At 49.6% G+C, this 17,633-nt stretch overlaps 1 protein-coding gene across 3 annotated transcripts in view; it reads right to left on the reverse strand.

The window, feature by feature from the left end:
• Window positions 1-330: 330 nt before the first annotated feature.
• TRIT1 (tRNA isopentenyltransferase 1) overlaps window positions 331-17,633 on the reverse strand; it is a 36,075-nt gene continuing 18,772 nt past the window's right edge. For 2 of the 3 annotated variants that reach the window (XM_077931894.1, XM_077931892.1), the window contains exons 2-11: window positions 15,257-15,399; window positions 13,398-13,494; window positions 11,377-11,531; window positions 8,613-8,755; window positions 8,042-8,153; window positions 7,563-7,675; window positions 6,919-6,996; window positions 5,265-5,374; window positions 2,772-2,898; window positions 331-745 (exon numbers count right to left, since the gene is read on the reverse strand). In XM_077931894.1, the coding sequence (XP_077788020.1) occupies window positions 567-745; window positions 2,772-2,898; window positions 5,265-5,374; window positions 6,919-6,996; window positions 7,563-7,675; window positions 8,042-8,153; window positions 8,613-8,755; window positions 11,377-11,531; window positions 13,398-13,494; window positions 15,257-15,330 (1,188 nt within the window). In that variant the 5' untranslated portion in view covers window positions 15,331-15,399 and the 3' untranslated portion in view covers window positions 331-566. Of the gene's footprint in view, window positions 746-2,771; window positions 2,899-5,264; window positions 5,375-6,918; window positions 6,997-7,562; window positions 7,676-8,041; window positions 8,154-8,612; window positions 8,756-11,376; window positions 11,532-13,397; window positions 13,495-15,256; window positions 15,400-16,781; window positions 16,898-17,633 lie in introns of those variants that run through there. The other variant, XM_077931893.1, reaches the window with a different exon arrangement.

Below are 17,633 nucleotides of genomic sequence, written 5' to 3' on the forward strand. Positions count from 1 at the left end.
AATGGTGTTTCTGTGAAGTGCTCTGGTTCACCAGAAGCGGCTTAGTCATGCTGGCCACATGACCCAGAAAAACTGGGTGCTGCAGTCAAGCTACATCTGGAGGGAGAACAGGTTAGCAGCAACCCCCAAGTTACTGGGGAACCTTGCCTTATGGTGACATTTCCCTGTTAAAAACAGATGGAACAAAATCTGAGAAGGTGAAGCAGCTTAAAATGCTCGGGGATGTTTTGCAGCAGACCGTTTCCTCACATGTCTTCTTCCTCTATTCCCCAAAAGGATGCTCAGTGGATCTTTGCAGACACGCTGGTCCAATAATAAAAAGTCACTGTATTGGAATGTTTAAAAATATAGCCTTTATCTTTTTAAATTAAAAAAAAATAGTCAGGAGGTAGAGCAGCACGCTGGCATTCATGCCTGGATCAACTCGATTATTTGCATAAAATGGAACTGTCCATCTCTGGAGAAAGGTGATTCGGCATTTTTTAAATGAAAGATCCTTGGTGAGGGTAGGATCCTGCCTCCCGGGCCAGCGTTCCCACCAACAACCTTCCTCCCAAAGATGGAGTCTACATTTCACAGGCTTCCACACTCCCATCCTTCTCCTCCTCTCTCTCGTTCCCACCAGTCATGGCACTTTCTTCATGGCGCTTTGTGGAAAGGGGATCTGAGGTCAAGTGTCGCTGCTGCTGCTGTTGCTGCTGCTGCTGCTTCTGGTGGAAACGGTGGCCTTTGGATTTTATGTGCTCTGCCAACACAGGTTAACAGGAGATCATTTTGGAAACAAAACCATGAACAGTGCTGCTTTTATATAAGATTGCAAAAATAAGAATACAATACTGTTTATTATAAACACACACTCGTTCCACACACTGAATGTGTTTTGTACCTTTCAGGGTGGAAACTACAGAGAAATCGGTGTGGTCTGAGAGTCTCTTATCCAAATCCTCCAAGCAAAGTGCTAACCAGAAGTTCCATCCTATATTTCAATTCTATTCTAAATGTATGATTGTGTGGATATACTGGGCACTGTACAGTAAAGGTCAATCATGATTTTGGCCTGGTCTACACATCTGCCACAGGTAGGTCTGAGATAACAGAGGAATCCTGAGCTAACAGTCCCACTGCAGGAATCGTATTTTTGAATGCTCTCCAACCTAAAACACACACACACAAAAACACAAAACTCCTTGCAAGAAGGAAAGTGACACAGGACAAAGAGGCCTGGGGTCCTAGTCTGTCTTTACTTGCAGGAAAGTTTTTTGTTTTTGTTTTAACATGGGGCAGCATTCAAGAATGGCATTCTCTACCTGAAGAGTTAGGTGATTCTTGAGAGAGTCACTTCAGACTGCAGAGGCCGCCTTTTTTAAAAAAAATAATGTTCCAAATAATATTCCATCATGTAATAAGCATCTAGTAAAAACAAGGGGCCATTAAGGACAGCATTGCATACTCAATCTGGCAATCTGATACAGTAAATGCCAGGATTCCACCACTTCCACCTACTGCCTCAGGCAGGCATAGGCAAACTCAGCCCTCCAGATGCTTTGAGACTACAATTCCCATCATTCCTGACCACTGGTCCTATTAACTAGGGGTGATGGGAGTTGTAGTCCCAAAACATCTGGAGGGCCGAGTTTGCCTATGCCTGGCCTCAGGGTTTATCAGCTCTAGGCTGGCCTATGAAGAGGCATGGAAATAAGGTACTAGACTCCTGGGCTGGTAGAGGGAATTGTAAAACAGCAGGTGGGGAGGACATTTCCAGATGGTTTTCACTTTTGGAAATGATCCCTGCAAATAAAGGTAGAAATGTTCTAACACAGCCAGTTCTCATCTCATGAGCCAGTTTTCTTCTTGTAGGGAGGCATGTGTGTATATACATATATTTAAATCTTTCTAAAAAGAGGGTTCTTTAAGAGAACCATGATTTGAAGTGATAGATGCCATCATATCACTACCAAGCCAGTTGGATGCATGTGAAGACCACAACAGACTCCCATTGAAAAATAAATCTTTCAGACGTTACCTGCAAAACAAGCCTTTGGCTTCTTTGTTTCTGCTGCACTAAAAAAACCCTTTCAACTCTTCCCGCTGCATTCATAAAGGACTGAATTACAGACAGCCTTCTAGATGTTTTAGACTACCACTCCCATCAGCCCCATTATCACATAGCCCCGCTGGCTGAGGCTGATGGGAGTCGTAGTCCAAAACGCCTGGAGAAGGCCAAGCTCAGACAAGAAAATCAAGCGCATCCCTTTCACCTTCAATGGCCAGCTTCCTGCTGTTTTAAGCAAGTGGAAGTAGCTTCTCCCTGAAGAAATGCTAATTTCTCTCCCCACACCCCACATTTAATACAGAAGCAGATCACTCCTGCCTTGCATGCGATTGCTGGGTTCAAGATCCCTTTGCCCAAGGAGGCAACTGCTTTTACAGCTACAGTAGTGGAAAGTTCGGGGGGCGAGGGGAAGATGGGAGAGGAGGATAAAATGACAGATGGCGGCTCCTGGAAGGGTTTATGATTCTCCCCACCCCCTTGTAAATTGGCTCCTTTTATAAGAATGCTGTAAACAGCCCTCCAGGAGCTGATCACTCTGGCAGGCAGGAAGAGGTTGAGGAAATTTGGGGGGCAGGGGGCAGGGGGTGGGGAGCAGGGCTTTGTTCCAGGGAACTGGGAGAGCTTTGTTCCTTTTGCTCCCTCCCCATTCCCACCCCATCCCCCGGCCACGATTTCCACCTCCCCCCACCCAAAACCTCCTGCAAGCGCAATCCTTTACCTTTCCACTCTCTCTCCCCGATGATGACTCTGCTGCACAGCTCACACATGTGCCACCTCCGCTTGCCCTCCTGGGCTTCCCCTGCCTCGTCTGCCATCGTGATGGGCTCGGCCGGTGGCTGCCGCCCCTTGTGAGGAAATGACATTTTGGACCAGTGGTTGCCAGCTGTCCCCTCGGACTCATCCCCAGCTGCCCCCTACCCTGCCCTTTAAAAAGCATTGCTCAGAATAGCAGTTTGCATGACCCACTAAGGAAGGAAACCACACAGTAAAATACAAAACAGGAACCATTTAATGGTGCATTTGTTCAAAACCGAATCAAAGGCATTTAGTTTAATTAATTTAACAGAATTAATGGACTTGGTCCCGTGATACTAGCTTTTGGAAGCCTAATAGTCATTTACACCCCTTGCCTCTTAGCACCCCGTCTAGGGAATCCCACAACCCCCCAGGAGGTGGTGCCATCTACTTTGGGAACCACTGGCTTAGAAGAATGGTCCAGCAAAAGAAGAGGGTGACAGAGGGGCTGCCCCTCCATTCCTTAAAAGGCAAGCGGGCCCCTGGCCTCAGAATTTAAGCAAGCCAGGCCTCTTCCCACCCTGTGAAGCTTCCCCACAACTCAGTTCCAGATATGGGGAGAGATGGTCAGTGGAACTCATTACATGTGAACTAAACTGGACTCTGCAGGAGCTCAAGAGGCCTCACTCTCTTCTTCAGCATTTTACCAGGCTGGATATGTGTGGAGAGAGAGTGAGAGAGGAACCCCTGAAGGAACTCAAGATGCCACAGGTTTCTTTTGCCAACCTGGTGCCTTCCAGATGTTTCAGACTACAACTTCCAGCGCTGTCTGGGGCTGATGAAAGCTGCAGTGGAAAACATCCCGAGGGCACCAGCTTGGTGAAGGCTACATTGCACACATGCCCTAGGGAGTCCCTGTGGGTAACCCAGGGCCAAGAGGTGATGCCTGACCCTGGTAATCCTATCTTTTGCCTGTAGCCTGTTTATTTTCCCCACAGAACAGAACGGAGCCAGAAGCTAGCTGCTCTCTGCACTGCCTCCCTGCAGCCCCAGCCATTGCTTGGTCACATTAAGGTGTGACAACCCCTGGACAACTGCTTTCAATTTATTTGCAAATTTATGTACCCTCACATAAAACGGGCAAATGCATGTTTCAAGTCACATAATAAACTGCCTTATGCAGAGTCAGACCATTGGTCAACCAGCTCAAAATCGTCTAGACTGGCAGTCACTCTTGAGGATTTCAGACAGGGGTCTCTAGAAGTGCCACTAGGAATTGAACCCAGCACCCGGGACCTTGTGCTGTTGAACATGCTGTTGAACTGAATGGAAACAGTAGCCAGAGTGCTACCAAAGTCAGCATAAAGTGGAAGTGGACGATTGCCACAGTCACAAAAGAGGAAACTTCTTGAAAATGAGAGAACTGGTAAGAAGGAAGTTGAAACGGAAGGTCAAAAAGGTCAAATCTCTGCAGAACACTTGGGGGTGATTAAAAAAAATACAATCAGAGCTCATCTAGGATGCATCTGTGAGCTGCAGGTTCTCAGCCTGGAAAAGTCCATACTGTAGAGGTGAAGGAGGAAGCCAGACAGAATGTCAGCAGCTAGTTATTTTCTTTCTTTGCTTAGCAGAAATAAGGTTTTCAGCAGCAGCAAGGGGACATTTGGAGGGGAGAGCACTTGGGTCTGTCCACATCAGCACATGCAGCCCCCTCCATGGACAGAATGAAAAACACCTCAGCAAAGGCTCCTGAGAAAACTTAGCAGTTTGCATGAGGTAAGAAGACAGGCCCTTTACTAGATCTGTCCAAGGTTAAAACATAGGCAGCAGAGAATAAGAATAAATGGGCAGTTCTCAAAGAGGTAGGAGAGGTGAGGTCCCTCCAAGGGGGCCTGGGCTCTTTCATTTCTTCATTAATGATCTATAGAGTTAGGGGTGAGGGGTGAGGTGGCCAACTCTGTGGATGACACCAAATGATTCAGAAGGCAAAAAAAACAGATTGCAAAGAATTCCCAAAGGCTCTCTCCAAACTGGGCAAATGGGCACTGAAATGGCAGCTGCAGTTCACTGTAACTCAGAACTGTAGATTTGCAAGGCACCCAACAGGTCTTCTAGCCCGACCCCCTACCATGTAAACCGATCCATAATCATGAGATGAGGCACTTCTGGCTGCCTTGAGGCTTCTGTGGGTTCCTGCAGGTCCTCCTCAGCTGCATGGAGGTTCTCCACAGAGCTCCAAGCCCCACTCTTAAGAGACGGCTTCCCCAGAGTTTGGGTCAGGCAAGGTCCTGCAAAAAGGCATCTCTCTCGTCCTCTGGCCTTAGAGTGCAACTGCCAGTCAGAGCAGACAAGACTAGGCTACAGAAACCAGGGAGCTGACTCAGCATAAAGGTGGCTTCCACTTTCCTAGCATTGAGTCTCTGTTGATTTGAAACTTTTTTATATGCTGTTTCTAGCTCCCCTGCCTAGCAGGTACCTGGACAAAGCTCTCCACGATCTGCACGGCAGGTTCCAGCACTTTCTCCTCCCACTGAGAGAGATCCGAGACTTCCAAGCCATAAACAGGGGGCACGTTTGGGCCGGGCCCTAGAGAGACCAAGGTAAGAAATCGGGGGGGGGGGGGGGGGGGAGGGAAGGCAGCAGTGAGGGTCAGCAGCCTGCCCACCCCAATTGCCAGTCTGGCAGAGGTCCACTTGCTCCCACCCTGCCTGGCATAAAAGCAGAAGGCTGAGCAACAGAGAGGGCAACTTCACATTATTCCTCAAGGAAAGGAGAATGGTCAAGCATCTTTTGGAAGGGGGGAAACCACCACATGGGTACCAAGGGCCCCACCCACCACTGAAGTCTGGCCCTTGGAATGTTGCCCAGAAAAGAAAAGGATCCCCCAGCACCCCAATTTAAAGAAAGGTGCAAACCATTGTGCCTTCTTCCATGAGATCTAGAAACGTGTTCTTTTCAAAACAACTTCTGCTGTAGGCATTCCAAATCCTGCATCAAATTCGTACCATGGGGCCTGCAGTCTCAAATCCCCGCCTGAGAAATCCAGGGGTGTGGCAGCCCACCCCGCTCTCCACTTCCTACCTCCATCTCCTGCAGGTTGCCTCCAGCCAAAAACTCCTCCTGGTTTCCCCCCTCCAGCTCCTGCCCTTCTGAGGTCCAACTGCCAGCTGGCTGGGCAAGCTCAGTGGCACCAGATGAGACAAAAGGCTTCCCTAGTGCCAAAACCTAAGCAGGTGATGCCTCTTAATGCCCTGACCACAAAAACCACCAGCCCAGGGAGCACCTGTCGGCTTTTTGGCTGGAGAGGGAGCGCGGGCAGCGCTGCACCTGTGCCGGGAAAAGCCTGGGCCATCGACCCAAAGCCTCTTCTTGTTCCTCCTCCCTTCTTGGGTTTCTTGAAGGCTCCTCCCCACCCCTGCCCCCCTCACCCTGCCTCACAAATCTCCCAAGGACCTTTCAACAAGTGCTCGGCTCCCAGCTGTCAATCTTGGCTCTCCTCCAAGCCTGGAGCAAAGGGAGGGAAGTCCGGTTGGCTCCCAGCCAGAGGAGGCTGTGCAGCTAGCCAGGAAGGAGCCAATCGGATTGGGAAGGGCAGCTGTCTCTCCCCCCCCCCCCCCCGTATTTCACTCCAGGATGATTCAATGGCAGGGGGACACAGTGTGTGTGGGGGGGTCTGCATAGGATCCCAACACATTTCTCTCTCTCTGCCTGGCCGGTGACTGACAGGGAACAAGTTGCTTACTCTGCTTACAATTCACAGGCCTAGGTATGGCCTTAGGCCCAGCCTGCATAGGGAGAGACAGGGAAGTGGATCAGATCAAAGGCAGGGCTGGAACTAGAAAGGAAAGCCACACCCTCTTGAGTAGGTTGTGGGTGAGGGCTACGTCACTTTAAGGAGAAGGCACTCTACACATGCTCAAAGGAACAGAAGAGTTTCACAAAACTGAGCACTGGCAGTTTTTGAGGTGAGGGCAGAGGAATCCGGGTGAGCATTGGCCCCAATGAAGACCCAAGAGAAGAGGGGGAAATGCAGACTTCAAGGAGGCAGAAATAGGAAATGGAGGGAGGGGAGGACAGCCGGCAGAGAGCAAAACGGCAGGAGAGAATGGAGGCAGGAAAGAAGGACTTACGTCTCAGGAAGCGGTTCCGGACCCATTTGTTCTGCTTCCGGGCGTACCTTTTGGTCACTATCTTCAGGGCCTGGATTCCTAAAATCATAAACAGAGGAGAGGTCACAGAGGACAAGGACCCTGGGCAGGGAGCAAGCCTGGGAAAGGGGACGTGCTCACATACTGCAAGAACTGATGCCCCAAGGGGGCAAAGGACAGATCCTTCTCAGCAAGACTGGGGAGGAGAAAACACCAAAAGAACCACCCTCCCGCAAAGAGTCTGAAACTGCAAGGCAGCGTTTACACTGAAAATTAAAACCAGCTTCAAATCAGCCCAGCTGCTAGCCACTTCCCTCAAAGAATCTTGCCCATGCCACACAGCTGCTGGGAATGCTTTTCTAGAGGTTCAATTATTCTTCTCTGATTTTTTCTCTGTGTTAGCTACACTGACCTAGATGGGCCAAGGGTCTGACCTGGTATAAAACAGTTCCCTACAGATGCAAAGTAGGGTTTTCAAAAGCTGAGGAACGTTTGTTCCATCCACAATACATAAATCCAAAATGTATGGCCGTGAAACCCAAAACTCGCTGGCCAAATGTTGAAAAACATTGCCCATCCCTTCCCTGCAGCAAGAGCAGCCCCTTTCCTTCCAGCCCGGTCCCCACCTTGGTTCAGGAGCTGCTGGCTCATCTCCTCTGAGCACTTGCCCTCTGCAATCAGGAACTGGTGGAATTCCTTGAAGCCGATGGACTGGAAAATGCCGTGCTGATAATCCTGGCTGAGGCAGAGGAAGGGGGGAAAGCAGGCAGGTCAGCCTGTTCTCCAACGGCAAAACACCACAAGCCCCTCTGTGCACTGGGGGCTGAGATCCAGGCTGGCCAGTCCGTCAGGGGACAGGCACACCCGTTCCAGCCATTATGAGCCATGCACAGGGTGCATTTCAGATCAAGTCTCAGCACTTCAGAAGAAGAAAACCGCTGCATGGGTGCTTGGTGCTCTCGGCCACTCCCCGCCGCCCCCCCCCCCCGACATCCTGCAACCACACAGAGTCCCAGCCTCTGACCTCTATCCCCATCCTGGGTGGATGAATGCCAGGACAGGAAGTGGCAAGGCGGGCTGTGGGGGGAGATGGGAAGAAACTCACCTGTTCTCATCTACCCTCTCCTGGTTATATCGCTGGTGGAAGTTCCGCAGCTCTCCCAGCAGCCCAGCCTCCAGCATCGCATCCACCCGCTGGTCCAGCCGTTCTTCTAGAACTGAGGAGCACCCAGAAGGTTAAGGATGCAGCCGCGCAAAGGCACGCCCACCCCATGGAACAGGTTGGGAAATATCGCTCTGGATGCCACAGGCAAAATCAGGTCACACATGGCACCAGGCCACATCATCCACCTGATCTCAGAGGGTGAGAGGGAAGCAGCATTGCTATTTCCTCCTTTTGTTCTCTGGAATAATCTGGTTGGTTTGGAATTTACTGGGGGCTGGGGAAGTGGCCCACCTCTCCAACCCCTGAAATGGACCAGGTGATTTTTTAAAAAAGCATACTATGCAAAAGCCAGGAATATTCACATTTTGCATGCAGATTAAGCGGGCCTTGTGAAAGGATCAGAAAAGCAACATTTTCACCACTGCCCAGGGGGTGGAGGACAGGTGTAGGCAAAGAAGGAAGAAATACTCAGTCAAAGGGCTGTGGCCTTTAGTCCCTCCCTCTTTTTTACCTGCCTGCTCTGCATGTAGCCAGAGGATGCAAGGGTTGGGGTACTTCAGGGGGCCGCTCAGCGGCCCTCCCCCTTCTTCCTGCTGCTGCTGCTGCAGTAGCTCGCTGTGGGGGATGCCCGTTTTTTCAAACACTTGCAAACTCCTGCAGGCGAGAAAGAGAGGCAGGTTGAGTGGGCAGAAGAGCATTTGGCCTCCCTCCCTCAAGCTTCATGCCCGGTGGGGGACAGGCATGGCTGCCTCAGACAGGACCGTCATGAGGCAGAAATCCCCCCCTCCCCATCCCTCTGGCACACGTGAGATGCTTTTGAACGTGCAAAAATTTATCTTTAGAGCATTCCTTTCCTGTTGGCCACAGCCAATCTTGACAATTGCTAGGACAAACCAGGTCTGGAGAAATCTGCAGACCTTTGCGGTTTGTGGGACTCCAACTCCCATCAGCCCCAGCCAGCATGGCCACTGAACAGGGATGATGGGAACTGCAGGCAGCAACAGTGGGGGGGGGGGCACAAATTCTCCACCTGCTGTCTTAATGTGGGAGCCCAGGGGGGAACCCTGAGGCCCTTGCAGATGTTGCTGGCATGCAGCTTCCATCTGCTCTGACCAGTGACCATGCTAGCCAGGGATGACAGGAGCTGAAGTCCAGCCACATCTGGAGGGCATCAAGTGCTCAAGCGCTGGGAAGAAGGAAGCTAGCTGAGCAGGCCACTGTGAGCCCCAGGAATCCACAAGGCACCTAGGATGCATACCGCTTCTCTCTAAGATGCAAACTCCTTTGCTGGAGAAGGGCAGGCAGCACCTTTCAGCTGAGGAGCAGCTCAGCTCCATTCTCCTTCTGGGCTCACACAACTGCCTTCCTCTGCAGCACGGTACACAAGTCAGGGGGGGTTGCTTTTTGGAGCTGTAGCAATGGAGAACGCTGCTACCCCTGAAGGCAGCTTGGTGGACAAGTGTTCATGCAACAGGACTCACATAAAAAAGCAGGTATTACCATGAACAGCAAGACCGCCAAGGAAGGCAGTCCAACGTGACACAAGCCCCAAGGAGCCCACACAAAAACTGCTGCCAGAGGCCAGCAGGCCAGTAACATGATATCTCAATCAGCCGGATGCTGCTGCCTCCCCCCACCCCCAGCGTAGGGAGCAGAACAGCCAGCCAGCTTTTTGTGAAGTCACCACAGATGCCTTTAATGGCTACGGTGAAATTCCCAGCATTTGTGTCGACGTTGATATTAGCTCCTAGTTCCCAGCTGGGCAAAAAGCTAAGTGCTGCGCCCAGACACAAAGATGAGTGAAGCATCTTGCCTTTAATAATAATAATAATGAAATTACATACTGTCCTTCATCTGAAGATCTCAGGATGGCTCACAAGACAGGCTGCACAGCCTCCTGATGGTGGGTGTTGTGGGTGTGTGATGTTTGGGGTGAGCACAGGGTTAAACGTCTTCCCCACGTTCCCTGATCCTAAAGTGTGGCCTATTGCACAGGGCAGAGAGAGTGTGTGCTCTGGCATCTCACAGGGGACAGTCTCCAGGGGGTGGCCTAGCCCTAACATAGGGTAGTTCAAGGCTCATTTGGGATATGCATGTAAACTTCCGTTCCTTACTCAGGCTGTTGTAATAAAAAAGGAACTGGGAACAAAGAAGTCACTCCGGCCTCATGCATAAAACAGCCCCAGTCCTTGATTCTGTGCTCAGCTTGTAAGGCAAGAGGAAGGCGGCTCCACCCCACTCTCCCAAATTCTCAGGAGAAAATCATCCCCAGCAACCAGCCAGCCAGCCAAGAAGTCCCGGGGCTATGCAGGACGGCTCTGGCTCAGCCCCATCCCAGACACACCCCTGATCCATGTGAACAGGGTGGGTGTCTCTCTGCCTGGCTCCCAGGCAGGGCACGGCAGGGCAGGTCCGGCTAAGGCAGCAAGCTGAGGCTCGTTGCTGCCCCATTTCCCACAGAGCTGCGGCACGCAGTCCAGCCGGAAAGGTGACTTTCTCTCTTGCTGAAGTGAAAAGCATCAGCCAACACCAGCAGAAGAGCAGAGCAGCTGGCAGGGGGGCGCGGGAAGGGGTGTGTGTGTGCAGCGGCTGCTTTGCAGTGCATGGAACAAGAAGGCAGGAGGGGAGGGGAAGCAGTTCACCTCCAGGGCAGCCTGCTTGAAGCCCTGGAGGGAGGAGGCTCTGCAACCGGGGAAGGAAGAACTGACTGTAAAAAAAGAAAGAGCATTCGCTGTAGGCCAGGCAGGAAGAGTGCAGAACCCCACAGCTGGCTTTGTGGTCACGGCTGTGCAGGCAGGGAGAGCGGAGCTGGGATTCCCACTTAGGCTCAACCCCAGAGCCTGTAAAGGAGAGGAGACATGTAAGGCAGAGTGTGCAACTCTCTGGTTTTTTTGCAGACACCAAGGGATTAACACAAAGCATATAATTGCTGCGGGCTTGCATGGCGTAGTGAATAAGATACGTGATTAAAATGGCTATTAATAGCAACAAGGAAACAGAGCCTCCATGCTCAGAGGCAGTGTACCTGGGAATAAGAGAAGCTGGGGGAAAGCATCAGTGGAGGGCAAGGGCTTCCCAGAGGCCTCTGACTGACCAGTTTGGGGAACAGAATGCTAAATGGACCTTTGGGTCTCATCCAGCAGGCCTTTCCTGATGCTACATTCTTACAGAAAGCTGTGCCTGTTAGTCACCCTTTTGCACTGACCACAGGTGACCAGGTGAAGGGGGTAACAAAGTCTACCTGGCAACTGTGGCTACCAGCTGGAGAAACAGACCTGGCCATCTTGCGCTTATCATGGGGGTGCAGTTTGGCTGCCATTCTGGGGTCCACCTGGCTCAGTCGGCGATGGAGCTCTTCGCCATCTAGTTTCTCCAGCTCCATTTTCCGATCCATAGTCCCCTCTGCGGAGCCTGAACTCCTGGCCACCTCCTGCAAGATTATAAACCATGTTCACCAAAGCTTCTGAACGTCACTACAGAACCAGGTAACCTGCAGCTTGCAAGGGGGTGCCCTCCCACTCTTGGCAAGGCGGGCCAGGAGGGGGCAGCTGACCCAAAAGGAAAGGGCCCTTCCTTACGCCGCCTCAGGGATTAGCAGGCTGTCCTGCTGAAGGGCCAATGGCTGGGCAAAAGGGGCCCCCAGAGCCAGTTGCAGCGGTGAGAGAATTTCACCAGCATGGGATGGTTTCCAAGGTTGCTCCTTCTGTGCTTTTCCCCCCTAAAAAAATATGTTTAGGGGTATTCTCATTTTCCTACTCATACTGAAATACTGCCCCTCAATGAGACCAAACTTAGATTCACAAAATGTTTAGGGGTATGCATACCCCTGAGTCCCCCCAGAAAAAAAAGCACTGGTCCTACTCAGGACTGACCCAGTGAAGTTAACGGACAAAACTAACTCAAGCTGATTGTTAGCATATAGAGTTAGTATGCAATAGCAGAAGTTAACTTGAGTGAAATGAATCCTTACTTGGAGCACACCTTTATAACTGAAAGGCACTCAGGAGGAGACTTGGTATGAAAAAAGAATGCTTAGTTTATTCAAGGAAGTACTATAGAATTCTTTCCTAACTAACTAGGGAGAAACAAATAAGCCCTACTTGCTCCTTTGTTCTCAGAAAATACATCCAAGATGACCTCATGTCTCAAGGTCCAGAGGAAGTGTGAGCAGGAGGAGGAAGTTGTAAACAGGATGCAACCTAAGATTATCAGTCTAAACTTTAAAGGACAGAGAGGTCAACACAGAGGTTAAAGGTACAGGGATAGTCTGGGAATCTGGAGGTCTCATGCTCTATCTGTTTAAATACCATGCAAACACCTTTCTGCAAGCTGAGTTGCACCCAACATGAATTTCATTGGGAACATAAGACGCTGCCTTATAACTGAGTCAGACCTTTAGTCCATCTAGCTCAGTACCGACTACCCTGACTGGCAGTGGTTCTCCAGGATTTCGGGCAGGACACTCTCCCAACCCTACTGGAGGTGCTCAGGATTGAACCTGGGACCTTCTGCTTGCAAGGCAGATTCTCTACCACTGAGCTATGGCCCTTCCCCAATGGGTCTGCTCTGAGTAGGACTTAACTGAATACCACTCATGGCCTTGCAAATCTCTCTAAATACATGGAGCTGTCAAAAATGTCTATGTGACTTGGAAGCTTGCATCCTCTTCTTGTGACAAAAGTTGAGCAACAGGCTCACAAAGGAACTTAACAACAGCAATCAGAAAGTATTATGAACAGCTGAATGAATAATGAACATTTGATTGGCTCACAAACAAATGAACAAAACACTTCTTTAAGATAGGAGAATCTGGGCTAAAACTTGCACTGGAGGAGAATAAACTGCAGTATCAGTATTTTGATATTCTGCAGTCACAAAATTCTGCAAGAAAATGGAGAGATTTTGCAAATAATTCTGTAACTGCGGATTTTATAGGACCTGGGGGCATGTTATGAAAGTAAAACTGAAAGGGTCAAAACTCCTATCAAGAGGCCACAGCATGCTGCTGACAGAATGCCCTGCAAGAAGGTGCTTGTGGAATAAATAGCTCAAGCAAGTAAGCCAAATATCTGAGAGCAAAAGGACACTTGGTGAAAATCCTCTCTCGTCCCAAATGTGCTGCTCAGCGAGGCCCCAAGAGTGGACCAGAAGCCCTTCTATAAAGTGATAATTTTACTGAGCACACTTCCATCCGTACTATCCGACACCCCTCATCTTATTGAAAAAGCCCCTGCTGCTGTTGCTGAGTGTGGCATCAACCCCTGAACCCAGGGCCAGCAGAAGATGCCACAGATACCTTGGTGTCAATCAGAATCTTCCAGAGCAGGGACTCAATGTAATAGTTGGTCCCTCCAACCACAATGGGGATCTTCTTGCAAGCGAAGATGTCTTCAATGTAGGCCATTGAGGATTACAAGCGAGAATGGCAAGGAACAACCCCAGGAAAAACAAGTGATGCATTTAACAAGGAAAAAAGGCAGCCCTGAGGACAATTGGGCAATTTGCCTTGCCCTCAAGGGCCGCCCTGAGAGCAGAGGCTATGAGCTACGCTGTATCTCTGAGCTGCAGGCATTGAACATTCCTTGCAACAGAGCATGGCAGATTCCTGACAACTAAAGTCACACTTTGTCTCTTGAGCCCTCTCCTCATCACACAGGCCAGTGAGCCTCTCTATTCTCCCTGCATTCAGTGCAGCTGCCTTCGTCGTCCTCAGCTGCTCATGGTACTTGCTGGCACCCTTGTGCCAGCCTCTGCATCTCTAAAAATGATGGTGCTTTTGCATGGGCCTAAGAATATAAGAAGAGCCCTGTGGGATCAGGTCAATGGTCCACCTAGTCCTGTATCCTGCTCTCATGGTGGCCAATCAGATGCCCCAATGGGAAGTACCCAAAGCAGGACCTGAGCACAAGAGCCCTCTCCCCTCCTGTGTTTTCCCAACAAGTGGTATTCAGAACAGTGCAGGCAGAGCAGAGTCTGTACCATCAGCAAGACTGGGACAAGAACAACAGGCAGTTGAAGCTGGAAGTGCACAGCACAACTGTGTGCTCTCAGATTTCCATTTATTTTAAAATCACCAATCTAACTGCAGTCAAGAAGGCTACTGTAAGTTCTAAATCTACTTCCATCCATTATTTCTTTCAAACAGACCACCCTAGCTTACTTTATATACTCTTAATTTCCTCTGTTATCTCCAATATTTCCTGCCAAAGAGTTCTAACCTTGGAGCAGGTCCAAAATACATGTATAATACCTGCTCCCATATTTCACAATCTTCCACAATTATGGTCTTGTAAACTCTACTTCTTCAGGAAAGCAGGTACAAGATATCATCTGAAGGGCATTTCGTGGGCATTTTCCTTCAATGTGATTGAGATAACTTTTTTTTTTTTTTTTTTTGCATTCTTCTTATATAACCAGGTCCATTCCTTCTTAGTAACTGAATCATTCTTGCCATCCTTCTTCAAATTTAAAGTCAGTCTGGTCTAGATTTAATAATATTTCATGCCATCCGACTGAGATTCCTCTACTACTAAAGGCATGCATTAAATGCTTCTGTCATTTTCCAAACTTCTTTTTTAAGTGCTTAATTAGTGTTTCTTAATTAGTGTTATTTTTTATTTGTAAGTATTAGAATATGCAGATTTCATCTCCCAGAACTTCCTGGTCATGTAATTTTGGCATTCTCTCTCCATAATTTCTCAGCTGGTCTAGACCAGAAACAAAGCATGACTCATGATCTCTTGGTATTGCATTATAAAAGATCAAGGTCAGTGGTGACTTAGCGTGACTTAGTTCACTTTTCAATTTGTACCAGACAGTATATACTGATGTTAGATCTTTCCACAACCTCCTTCCTACTAGATCCTGCTTCCGGCCACAAATGGTTCATCAAAGGCATTTCTGCCTCCTCTGCTGACTTCCCTGATTCACAGAATCCTAACAAGAATCCACCAGGAAGGGCACAGACTATTTGCTGCCCATCTCAGCTGGAAATGAGCATTTTCCAGCTTTTTCCTTTTCGTTCTCTTACATCCATTATCTGCCCCTCACCATCTCATCATTCCCCAATTCCGCTTGCCTGCTCAAAGGCAGATGATACCGCCTAGTCGCTGTCCTGTACTACACCCCAGAAAGACACTCTCCCTGTGAAAGGATATGAGGGCCGTGGCCTTGTTGCGGAAGTCTATCACGGTGTAGTTGGTGACCAAGGGGTCCACAAAGCTGATCATGTGATGCCTGCACAGCCGCTGCTCCTGAGGAGAGGCTTTGTTGGTGATGATGTCCAGGCCTTGATACACCTGAGAGAGGGAGATAAAGAGACAGGCAGACTTTCACACTCACTTTGGGCTTAGTTTTATAGATAAAATAAGATCCCCCTGTTTTGTTTTATACTGGTTTCAATGCATATGTTTGCTTGCTTATTGTAAGCTGCTTTTGTTTGGAAAGAAAAGAAAAAAGAAGTGACTAGTAAGTTTAAAAAATTAATTACCGTACTTTTCTGTGTATAAGACTATGTTATTTTTATTCAAAAATCATGTTCAAAATATACATGGGTAGTGCATTGTGGGGACGTGGGATTGGTTGCTGCCGCGAGTTGGAGATTGTTATTGGTGTCTGTTGTTATTGGTGGCTGCGGCAAGGGCTGGTGTTGACTGGCTGTTGCTACGGCAATTGGACGGGTGATTTGCTCTGCCCCCCCCCAAAGGCTCTATAAAAAAGCTCAGCAATTCTGGGGAATCTCCCGCCCATTTTCTTAATTTTAAATTCCCCAGAATAGGGGGCGTGTTATACATGGGGGCATGTTACACAGTTCTCACAAAAGGGGCGGTCAGCTGCTGTTTGGACCATCCCACTGCAGAGCTGCAGGTTACCCAGGGCTGAAGGCTCCCCAATACAAAACATCCATTTCACAGGAAACTAGCATGTCAGGAAGAAGGAAGCGAGCCAAGCCAGCACCCTGACTTGCTGTGTCTCTATGGGCAGGTGCGTGGAGTTGGAGGTCGATGGATGGGGATGGGGAGGTGTGTGTTGCAGGGGGGGTAACCTGCATGTACCTACAGAGGAGCATTTCTTCATGTGAAATCTGAAGTGGCACAGCCCAGATGCAGGTTGTGAACCAGACTTCATGTGCGAGTAAAACTTTGGGGTCTTTGGGCTGGTTCCTGATGCTCCTGGACAGGATGGACTGTGGTCCACTGGAAGGAAGGAAGGAAGGAAGGAAGGAAGGAAGGGCTGGGTTCCTAGGGGAGCACAGCACACACTTACAGAAGGTGGCAGCAGGTCACTTGCCTATACCTCTAAAACAAAATAGTAATAAGTGATAGGCAATGGACCTCCCAACAGCTGCAAGCCATGATAGCAATGTTGCATCTTCACTGTTGGAGGCAGTATCTCTCTGTATACCAGCTGCTGGGAGTCAGAAGTTGGGAAAGCACAGCTGCAGTCATCTAGCTGGCCACCATGCAAACAGGATGCTGGACTAGAGGAGCTCCCTTTGCCTTGATCCAGCAGCCAGGCACTTCTTGTGTTCTTATGCCCAAGACCCTCGAGAGCTACTGGCAGTCAGAGAAGATGACACTGGGCCGTAAAATGGGGAAAACGGTTCGGAGGCACCGGGGGTGGCAGAGGTGGCAAGAAAGGAAGGCAAAGTGGCAGGAAGTGCCAAGAGAAAAATCATCACCTATGGTCTAATGCTGGGGTGAGCAACCCCTGGGTCCCTCCAGATGTTGTTGGACTCCAACTCCCATCATCCCTGGCCATGGGGCACACTGGCTGGGGTCTGAGCTGTTTGCAAGCAGGCAGGGAAGCTCTGCAGGCTGAGAAACCAGAGAGGAAGAAAGAAGCAAGCTTGTTTTCTGCTGCTCCAGAGGGTAGGCCCTGAACCCACGGATTCAAATCACAAGAAAGGAGATCCCTTCCTAAGCATTAAGAAGAACTTTCCGACAGTAAGCGCTGTCCAGCAGTGGAACTGACTCCCTCAGAAGTTGGTGGACAATCCTTCACTGGAGGCTTGGATGGCCATCTGTCAGGGATGCTTTTGTTGTGAATCCTGCACTGTAGGAGGTTTGACTCACTAGAAACTATGAAATGCTTGAAGCCACATTTCCTCTGTCAAATCTTTGTCTGCGGGGGTCTCTTGATATCACCAGTGGGGGATGCACCAACACTGGAGACAATCACAGCACAAGCTGCAAGACTTGGCACTGCTGCTCACGATGAGTTTACATGTGCCCTAATGACCCAGTGCTTCAACACAGCACAGCTTGCCCGGGTCAGCCTGCTCTGCTTAAGACCCAAAGTTCACCGTTCGGGCAACACGGCTCTCCTTTTCTCCCTCTGACCATGTCAAAACAGCATCTTCTTGGGTGCTTGGTGGGGCAGACCCAGAAAAAGAGGCATGTGGCCCTTGTGTTTGATCTGGAGTTGACTCTGCAGACAGAGCCACAAGCCACACAGAGAGCAGGCAGGTACCCCAAACCCACAATTGTTTTCACAATCTCTTTCTGGTGCAATTGACTGAGACCTGGTATTC

Source organism: Podarcis muralis, chromosome 7, assembly GCF_964188315.1.
Source record: "Podarcis muralis chromosome 7, rPodMur119.hap1.1, whole genome shotgun sequence".
Taxonomy (NCBI): domain Eukaryota; kingdom Metazoa; phylum Chordata; class Lepidosauria; order Squamata; family Lacertidae; genus Podarcis; species Podarcis muralis.